This window comes from Squalius cephalus (assembly GCF_949319135.1).
Source record: "Squalius cephalus genome assembly, chromosome: 4".
NCBI classification, from domain to species: domain Eukaryota; kingdom Metazoa; phylum Chordata; class Actinopteri; order Cypriniformes; family Leuciscidae; genus Squalius; species Squalius cephalus.
Genome location: NC_137125.1, coordinates 5,916,695 through 5,926,863, shown reverse-complemented (window position 1 = coordinate 5,926,863; position 10,169 = coordinate 5,916,695). Strand labels below are relative to the sequence as shown.

Genomic DNA, 10,169 nt, shown 5'->3' with positions numbered 1-10,169 from the left:
TCATGTATTTCTGTCTATCCGTCTATATATTCATTTATCAGTCAGTGTGGTTGTCTGTTAGTAATCATTTATTTTGTATTTTTAAAGAAATTCTTCCAATGCTCAAGTGCAGCATGAACCAGGACACTCTAGTTGCTCAACAACCACAAGATTCAAGTCAGAAGAATCCCCCTGAAAAGGTGAATACAAATATATTAGTTTGTTTATATAGCCTATATTCACGTAAAGTGTTGTGCAGAAGTATAATAATATAATATAATTATAAAGTATAATATTCCTGCAGGATTCCTGTAGGTTATTTTTGTAAGGGAACTGTATGGTATCCCTTTACGAAAATTAACAATGGTTTTACTATAGTAAAACTGTACTGGCAGGGATCACTGGTGATCCTGGATTATTGTCGTTCAAAATTCATTACTCGACAAAACTTCACACTCTTATTTGATCTGGACAAAATCAGCATCATAAGGAAGGTTTAAGACTCCAGATTAGATATTTGACCACTGTTTATGATTTAACTGGTTTGCAGTGACATTAATTTCTTAATTTATGCCAGGAGTGCAAAATAATTCATCTGTAACGATCGTTATTTCGAATAGAAATCATCACCCAAACATTCATTCTCGTCTTCTCCGGTTTATTTGTGTTCAGATACATATAACAAACAGCATCCGCCAGGGTTATTAGTCCAATAGTGCGCATATTTGGAGAAAAATGATTAATAATCACATGTTAGTAAAATATTTTCGTCATACAGAATAAATGTTTTATTAATTTTCCACTGAATTATGCGATCTGAAGAGCTCAAACAGCGCACGGAGCGAGATGTGTGTCTCTTCTTCCTGATTTGCGTCAGATTTGACCTCAGACATTTATCATTCGCTGTACAGCTGTCAATCATCTCACGTGCTTCAACGTGACCTCTTCTGCATGACGCGTCCTGTGTACACTTCCTGATTCTGGACATCCCTGATAACAAAGCAAAAGTGACATCTCTTCACCTGAAACAATAAGCTAATAAATGTGCGATACGGAATACTTGGGTTTTGTGAGTTTTTCGTGCGATTTGGGGGTTTCATATGAATAAAGAATGTTTACAGAATGCATATGCTAGGTAATGATAGCCCATAGCTTCATCTAAAATGCTAAATATAACATATTTCAAAATCTTTTCATGACTTGAAACAATTTTAAACCGCGACCGGAATATGATACAAATACTCGATGGTGTTTTAAAGTGAGCTTTAAATAAAAGTGTAATATTAATAAATTAAATTGTGTCGTGTATTGCGGCTACCTGTTGTGCTAATGCACCTGCTGCAGGAGCTTTCTATTCCATAATATATATATATATTTAAAAGAATTCGCATTTAAAGTCCCTGTAAAGTCAAAATTAAGTATGTGTTCTGAGTCTATCACACCACAGAAAAATGTGTTATTAGCCACCCAGCCAAATTTGAATGATAAAAAAAAGCTGTCAAGTACATAAAATAAGCTATCAAAATATTGAAAAAATGAGCAGTAGTCTCTGCTCTCAAACGCTGAGGGCGTGTCCGCTGGCTGCGCTGAAACCACGCCCACTCGCGGTAAAGCTGCCGTCGTCACACTCAACTGTCACGCTACAGCCGAAATGGATGCTCCTAGCAGCTTAATAGGCCCTTTTCACACAACGTCACGCAACTTCCGTTCTGACTCAAAGCAGTGTATGTTTACTTCCGCCGCCAGCATAACGCTACGCTATGGAGTTTACTCAGTCCCTTCAACACCTGCCAGAAATACATCTAGATGATGTACATCGTCTTGCAGACAAATTTTCACTCACCACAAACTTGATAAAGGATACAAATTCTTCATTGAGCAGTACCTGTTTGCATATGAAGGTAAGCATTTTGTATTGTCCCGCCCAACTTACGTTAGCGGAGGAGTTAGGATAACGGTAGCTGCTAGTTGTTAGCTTTCTCTTCTGCAGTGAAAGTCCATAATCTTGATTAATTTACTGTAATACAGACCTGCAAACTCTTGTTGCAATCATGTTTATTACTGATATTATTACTTTGCTATAGATTGTGTATTGTTAGATAAAAGGTTAGATGTTGTTTCACAACATTGTTTATTAATAACATATACAAATCCCTATGTTCATAGAAAAGATAGTAAATGTAACAAATTTACAAATATATTACAAAGCACTTGTATTTACAGTATTATCTACACAGTGTCAAATTTACAAATATATTACAAAGCACTTGTATTTACAGTATCAAATTTACAAATATATTACAAAGCACTTGTATTTACAGTATATCTACACAGTGTCAAACAGCTAAAAGTACTGTAGAATTAGTCTCACCCAAGAAACGAAACACTTCAGACGGGTTTGTCCCCTTTGATATCAAGAGGTCCCTGATAGTTTGAGAGTAGGCAACAGATGGCCCACAGCTGATTGACTGAACCTGCCATAGAAAGAGGAACAAGCCCATCCCAAATGTGATACTCCTTCACCCTGCGTATCGCCCTCTCAACTAAAATTCTCAGACGGGCAATAGCCTGTGTTTTCTGGGTGTCCTCTGTGCTGAGCTGATTTGATGTTTTCAGTGGAGGGATGATGAGGGTTGCCCCCACCTGTGACAGCATCTTCTCAATTTGGAACCCCTTGTCAGCCATTACTCCATCTTCTGGTTGAAGTAACTGCAAGATCTGTGATTGGCGAGTTATTTCTATATCGGAGATGGAGCCTGTGTACAATTTAGATACAAATGTGATAACCCCACATGGGGCAATGCCAATTAGACCTTTAAAGGTGGTGTGGTTTTTATAGTTGGAAAATGTTTCCGACTGTAGTAAGAGAGAAGATGCTGTTTCACAACGGATCTCGGTGCAGTCTATTATCACTCTCACCTGAGGGCAGTAGAGCTTGAACTTGTCAGGCATTGTGGCCTGCACTTGCTCTCTCGTCATCCACAATGGTAGCGAGCCAAGAACCTGGTAAAGGTAGCTTGTCCATGTTAAGATGATGCGACTAACCGTAGACAAGCTGACCTCGAAGATGGATGACAGGGTTTTCTCCTGAAGCCCAGCTGCAACACGACAGAGAAACATGAACAGTTCATCAATGAGCGGAAGTTTTCGCTGAGGGCTCAGTGTCTCTTGTGCTGTTCGCTGTGCCTTGGACCAGTACAAAAGCCTTGAAGCAGAAGGGTAAACTGACTCCCAAAACACAGTGAAGACCTCCTTTGAGCTGAACCTAGTGTAATAACGAAAGTCCTCATCTGTGACACAGAACTTGAAAATCAGAGGCTGCTGCTGCTTAACTGTCAGCTGCTGGATTTCACGTTCTAGTGACAAAACCTGAAGCTCCAACTCTTGAATTCTCCTTGTGGCAGCATCCAGTTTACCTTTAAAGCTAGAAAAAACATACACCTTAATGTTTATCATTGAGTCATATACTAGTTTTCACTTCGTCTTCATTATTGGATGTTATTTGTTAGTGAGCTTGACAGTAATTCTTGGCTTTTATGAAATGAAGAGACTACAATAACTAAGATTACAATGTAATTTCTGTAATAGTTCTCAATCATCCAAATCATTATCATATTGTGTGGTATTATTCAGAGTAACTGAGTTTCCTGTAAAAGCATTTTACAGTAAGCACAGCTGCTCTGCCGACGAACCCTATAGTTACAAAGTAATTTATTGCCACATAGAAAAACCTGTTAATCTGTTTTTGAATTACTAACCAGGAGAAGGATGGTAGGCATAGTCATGATCTTTTGCTACTCCACCCGCAGGCAGTGCCTCTTCTGTGAAGTCTCCTACAGGCATCTCCTGAGATTCATCTAGGACTGCAGCCCTAAAATGCTTCCTTGCTCTCTGGTAAACCGGCTGTCGAGCTTGTGACGCTCTTCCTAGAGATGTGAAATAGATACACATAAATGTCAATATGGATATTTAGTAATAATTTCTCAGAACCCAAAAAGTATGTATAATACCACCACAAATGCAATTATAACAAATGGCAATTTAAATGCCAACAGGATGATTTATTATAGTTTTTATATGGACTAATAAGCTGTATAAAAAAAAATACAGCTATTAATAAACATTTCTTCGTTTATTTCATACAAGCATAATTGTATGTAAACTGTAAATAATGTAATAAATTATGATTTATTGTTATTTTAAAGTACTACCAGGCTTAATAGTGTCCTACCTTTACCCAAGTCATTCCAGGGGAATCTAGACGGCGTTGCTCCTTTCTTAATCCTGGTTCGTCCACTGGCTGATGTACATATATCCTCTGGGGTAAAGTGCTGACTACACACGTAGGTGCTCCCACGGAGGATTTTAAAACTCGGTCCCTCGTCTCTTTTGATCGCCCTAACCCAACGGGCACGTATTTCAGCGTCCACTGGAAAATCGTGGAAACTTAAATAGGGAAATTTATGTTTGTTGTTTGAACAACAAGGAACACTACAATAGCATCTACAAGATGACTGTGCCATGCTTATTGGATGGGAAACTGGTGAAAAATGAAAACAGGAAGAAATAAATGATAAATCACATCAGCATATGGAAATGGTTTGACATTTAGCTTTGATAAAAATGTAACACTTGTTAATAAACTTGTGGCAACACACGCTGACCGCGATTTATCTTGTTGCTAGCTAGTCTAACTTTCCCCTCCACGACAGTTACACGTTAAAGAATGCTATACGTTACTGGAAATTATCATTAACATTATCAAAATACTCTAAATATAAGAACCAATAACGCTAAATACGTAAACATTATTATTTTAAACTTTACCTTTCGTGTTGTTAGTTATCACCTTTTGTATTCTCCTGAAGTAACGTTAACCAGCGCGCGCAAGTTAAAACGGAAGTACGTATACCCTGCTTTGCGGAAAAGCGGAAGTTTTCTGACGTCATTGTGAAAAGGGCCTATTGGTTCTACAAAGCCATACATGTTTGAGCCTCCAGAGCCAGAATATAATTCAGAGGACATTGACCAGCTTCTAGAGAATCATCATCCCCCTCGGTCTGCAACAGAATGGTAAGATTTTGTTCTCCCTTTTATGCAAGTTAGCTAATGTTATATGCAGGGTGCGATTTGTGAAAAAAACAGAGGGGGGGATGTTTTGAAACATTTTTATTAATAAAAATAAATCATGAGAACAAGAACTTCATTCACTGCATTTGCTGCTCTGGACCCTTTTCATTGTTCCCAGCTAGCTAACAAGAGTTTTCGTGCTGAAAAATTACATACTATTACAAATATTTGTACTTGGTGACATTCTGAAAAGCCGTACATGGATCAAAGCTAATGGACAGGATCAGATAAATCAGAGTTTAGATTCTCTGCCCGAGCCCGAATTTGACCCGACCCGGGCCGGGCCCTTGATCCAGCACTTGTGTTACAAAATGCAACACGTCACGTGTCGTGCTCAGCGTCTCGCACGCATCACACCGGCCCGGGATAATAATCTTTAAAAATATTTATTTTGTTTAAAAAATATTCTATATTCTAAAACCTTGTTGAATTAAATTAGAGTTTTAGCCTACTAGGGCTACTCCTCCTAGGCCATCCAAAGTTCATTCTTGTTCATTTTCTGTGTTCATCATTTTTCACGTTTTATTTTTATTTTATTTTATTTATTTTTTACGTTTCTTCTTTCAGATCCATTTGCGATCCATTTCATTCTGAATAAACAAACAAGGCAGTTTACATGATTTGTCCTTGTTGCATTATTCATTATGATAATAATTAATAAATGCACGCACAATATCCGTGAACTTGATAAATGTTGCAGATATGTTTTACTATGCACAAACAAATGCCTTTCAACTTATGTGTGCACAATTCAGAAGCAGTAAATGAATGTGCAGCAATTTGTACAAATAGAGTGTCTGTATAGGCCTACTATATGTGTTGTAGCCTAGCCATTAAATAAGCTCATTTAGTTTCATATTTGTTAAAATATTATTGTTATTTTTTTCCATCTATGTTGATTTATGAAAAGTGAACAGCAGCACGAGTAAGATAGGATGTGCAGTATATCGGGAGACTTGGAGTGGGTTAGACATGATTTTGACTATTTCATTAAGTTTTGTTTTGTAGAAAGCCTTTCTTTAAAGTGAATTTCGTTTTGTATAAATTGTATCTTAATTTTAATACATTTTTCATCAACGAATTGCGTGTATTTAATAAATAAGAAGCCAATATAGCAGACATAGGCTATAATCAGAGGCGCCGCCGCGGTTACTTGCACTGCACGATAACTTGAGCGGATCTTATCATAAATTAACCGAAACTAAGTGTATGCCTCAAAGAAAATATTAAGAAATATATCTAAAGAACGCTTGAAATGTCTTTAAATGAAACAATTCAAAACGAAAAGAAATAGGCAACACTCTGATGTAATCCATGCATTTCTCCATATATGCGCATTCACTACGGAGATGGCGATCATCAACTTCATCTTTGCTTCATCTCAACTTCCCTGGCGCCACCCCTGGGTTTAAATCGGGCTCGGGCTCATAACATACAGTTAATGTGTCGGGCCGGGCCGACAAAGTCAATTCGCCTCATTCGGGCTTCGCGTCTACCGCGCCGCGCGAAACGCATCGCGCCGCAGGACCTCTAGACGCGCGTAAACGCGTCTTTACATTGACTTAACATTGAAATCACTCGCGCCAGACACTCAAGAGTGAGTGAGTAATCAAAAAACCTTTGCTTAGCCTCAATTGAGTAAAACACCGTATGTGCAACTTCAGCACTAACTCTGCTTGTCATCATAGAAACAGATAATCAGATTGTGATGTTTATTCCCGCTTCAGTAATATGCTGCATATGCAGCGTAAAAAAAGACCTGCAACCGTCTCGCAAGTGTTGATAGGCTATTACTCGTGAGGTGTAACCAATCATATAGCGGCGTGGGCGGGACATTGAGCAAGTCTGCAGAGTGGTGGTTACGTAGCGCATTTTAAAATAAAAAGGATTTTAATCAAACCACGGATCCGTGATAAGTTTTGTGATCCGCCTCGCCACTAGTGTAGTAGCAATGATCACTTTGAGGGGGGGATAAATGTATCCCCACCGGGGATAAAAATAATTAAGCAGAGGCAGGGATACATTGACCAGAAAGGGGGAAATCCTACGCATCCCCCCCGGCAAATCGCACCCAGGTTATATGTAACTAGCATAACCTCACTTAGCCAAATAAAGTTAAGCTAGCAATAAATAACAGAATAAAACATTTTTACGCTTTATAGTTACGGATCTAACTAGCAGCCATCATGGTTGTTTTTAAGTATGAAAATGATGTGCATAAATCCATGAGAAATGGACTGCTGAATATTACTATAACACACAAGCTGAGAAACAATATGCTCTAAATATGCTCTAATTGTTCAGATAACTTTTCTGTAATTGTTATAACAGAATTGAAAACTCAAATGTATGACTATCTTAAGTCACACTGTGAATTAAACTGTAGGTGCATCTGTGGAGAATGCAGGACAATGCCCACAGAGGAGGAGAATGTCTGCTGCAAAGATATTAATGCTGTATGTAAAGATTTACAAATGTGTCTACCTCCCACAATGATCATTAAAAGTATGAATGCCCAACTAGAAGAGTATTAGATCTCTAGCACTAAAACACCTTATAACATGTACTCCAACAGGTTCAGAATAGATGCGGAGAGCTTCCTGAAGAGCCACGGTGTATGACTCTTCATCCAGGCATTGAGCCTGTCTGCCTGAACCCCTACTCCCTGCAGAGTGCCCTAAACACCTACCAGGCAGACCATGGGCCACTGGAGATGAGGGAAAGAGCCGTGTAAGTTAGACAAAATAATTTTGAATGTGTAGAAATTACGTTTGTGCTGATCAAATGGCATGCCTGTCTTTCAAAAACTGGTAAGGTTTAGGACACAAGAACAAAGTCACACTGTTTATGCAATCATATTAGGAAATGTTTATTAATGTGTACACTGTACATGAATGATATGAGGCAGATTGCAGGTTGATGAATCAAACGGTCATCTTCTGGGGTCCCGTTCTGTTAGACCTGACCAAAAATAGGAAAAAGACAAAGGCTGTTTTTGTTGTACAAAGTCACCAGATATTGATAACTTCACAATGTCAGTTTTTGTTGCAATTATCAGAGAGGACCACCGACCAAAATACAAACCTATATAAATAATATATTATGTGACATGACATTTTGTTTTTATTTTTTTAATTACAGTCGTGCTCGCTACCTGGCCTACAGATGTTTTGTTTCCTGGTGTTGGGGATACTTGGGAAAGCACAACAGGGTTGTCATACCTTCTTGTGTTGTGCTCCGTATTCACCAGGAGTACTCGGATGAAGATGGGGAGTACACAGGCTTTAGGCCTCCCATTTAAATGTATAAAATATATTGTACTTGTTTGGGACATGAGCCATGTAAACAATTATTCAATACACTTAATAAATTTCAAAGTCAACCATGTTTGTATGCGTCACAACTTACTGTCAAATCTGGACTATCATGTCCATATATACAACAAGTTGATAATGTAAGTGTGACAGATCTAATGTACTGTATAGATTACCCAAATAACAAACATTGAGTAAAGGCAAGAATAGTACTGTGGAGATGGTAACTTACATGTTGGCAGAAAACAGAAAGGGATTGTGGACTTAGATGGGTGTTGTTAGAGCCGTTCCCTCACAACCGGGACAGCTGAACCTGGATACGTGGCTGGCAATTGCATCGGATTTCCCAGGTCGCTCATACTCTGAACACAGGAATCCAGGAACAGCCACCGCTTTCATATTAGCCACAAAGGGTGCAGGGTCCTGGATGACCTCGTTAAAGAGGATGTCCATCAGCTCAGTCACATATTCTAAAACACAGGCGAGATCACATAGCATACAGTTTAAGTCATTCATATGGTAACTGTTGACAAACTGTTAAAAGTAACTGCAATAGAAATGTTTTTACTGCATGTCACACTGGCAAACATGCTACACATTTTTCATCAGGTGGTGCCAAAATCTTGCCAGTGGGGTAAATGCAAAAATTCAAAAAGATGTATATGTTAGTATGGAGATATCAAAAGACAATTGAGAATTAACTTACCAGTAGAATATTTGGTCTTCACTATGGACACCACATGTTCCCCTCTCTTGGCCTTGGGAAATTTAATTTTGAACTGCAGTTCTCCTGCTGCAGTCCTCGCTTGGGTACGGCCAGAATTTTCATTGAAATGCAAAGCAGCCAGGTAAAGTCTGAAATGAGGATTTGTATGGGATTACTCCAACATAATGACGCCATGGCCACACTGGCCCTCTCGCTCTACCTGTGTGGCTGCTCTAATCTGTTATGAAAAGCTTCCACTACGCACACACCTCATGTAGACAGTATGGCAAGTGCTGAGTGTTGTAACTATACAAAGTGTTGTTACTATACAATATTGACAACATACACATTTAATTTACCTGCAAAGCATCCCCAAGTACGAGAAGACCACGTTTTTTGGTGCGAACCTCAGAATCACACTGTGGAACCCCTCCAAGGCAGATGTTTGGTAGAGAGGGCTCAGCTTTTTCACATCACCAAGAACACGCTTGTTCATTAGCACCTTCTCCAGCTTGTAGATGGCCTTTGTTGCTAGAAGAGGACAGAGAATAATCAATACATAAAAGATGAGTGCATAGCAGCTTAGAGTATACAACAGGATTAGCATAATTGCTATTGAATATTGGCGTACCGGGCTTCAGCCACTTGTTTTTGTCAGTGGAAGGAGGGTGAAGGCACTTGGGGAAGAGTTGGTTTTCATGGACATGCACATTCTGGACGTGGTTGAGAAGAGATGTCCATTTTGCCACGGTTTCCTCTCCATTTGATGAACCGGATGCGGACCAGTAGAGGTGATTTTTTATGCTCTTCTGCCACATTTTCACCGTGTTGCAGTCTTTCTCTTTGGACATGGCATCCACCTTCTTGGTGAGTGCTGAGAACAGTTTAAAAAGATGTAATACATTTGTTCTACAGTGGGTGTTAATGTTGCACAGGATTAGCTGTGCTACAAATAATTAATCTAAAATTAACTACATTTTTAAAATCATCCTACCTTTACATAAATGCCATACATCATAAAAGTGGTCAATGTCTGGTTT

General features: G+C 38.9%; 1 protein-coding gene and 1 long non-coding RNA gene across 2 annotated transcripts; one reads left to right on the top strand and one right to left on the bottom strand.

Annotated features, from left to right (window-relative positions):
- The first annotated feature begins 4,951 nt into the window (after positions 1–4,951).
- Positions 4,952–8,568, top strand: LOC307157941 (P2X purinoceptor 7-like). Its single transcript, XM_079869932.1, has 4 exons — positions 4,952–5,052; positions 7,496–7,565; positions 7,685–7,839; positions 8,251–8,568. The coding sequence occupies exons 1-4, from the start codon at positions 4,964–4,966 to the stop codon at positions 8,408–8,410; spliced, it is 474 nt and encodes a 157-aa protein (XP_079726058.1). The 5' UTR covers positions 4,952–4,963; the 3' UTR covers positions 8,411–8,568.
- Positions 8,013–9,176, bottom strand: LOC307157942. Its single transcript, XR_013821138.1, has 3 exons — positions 9,130–9,176; positions 8,656–8,893; positions 8,013–8,070 (listed from the first exon to the last, which is right to left on the bottom strand). It is a non-coding gene; the product is annotated as an uncharacterized lncRNA (long non-coding RNA).
- Positions 9,177–10,169: the final 993 nt, after the last annotated feature.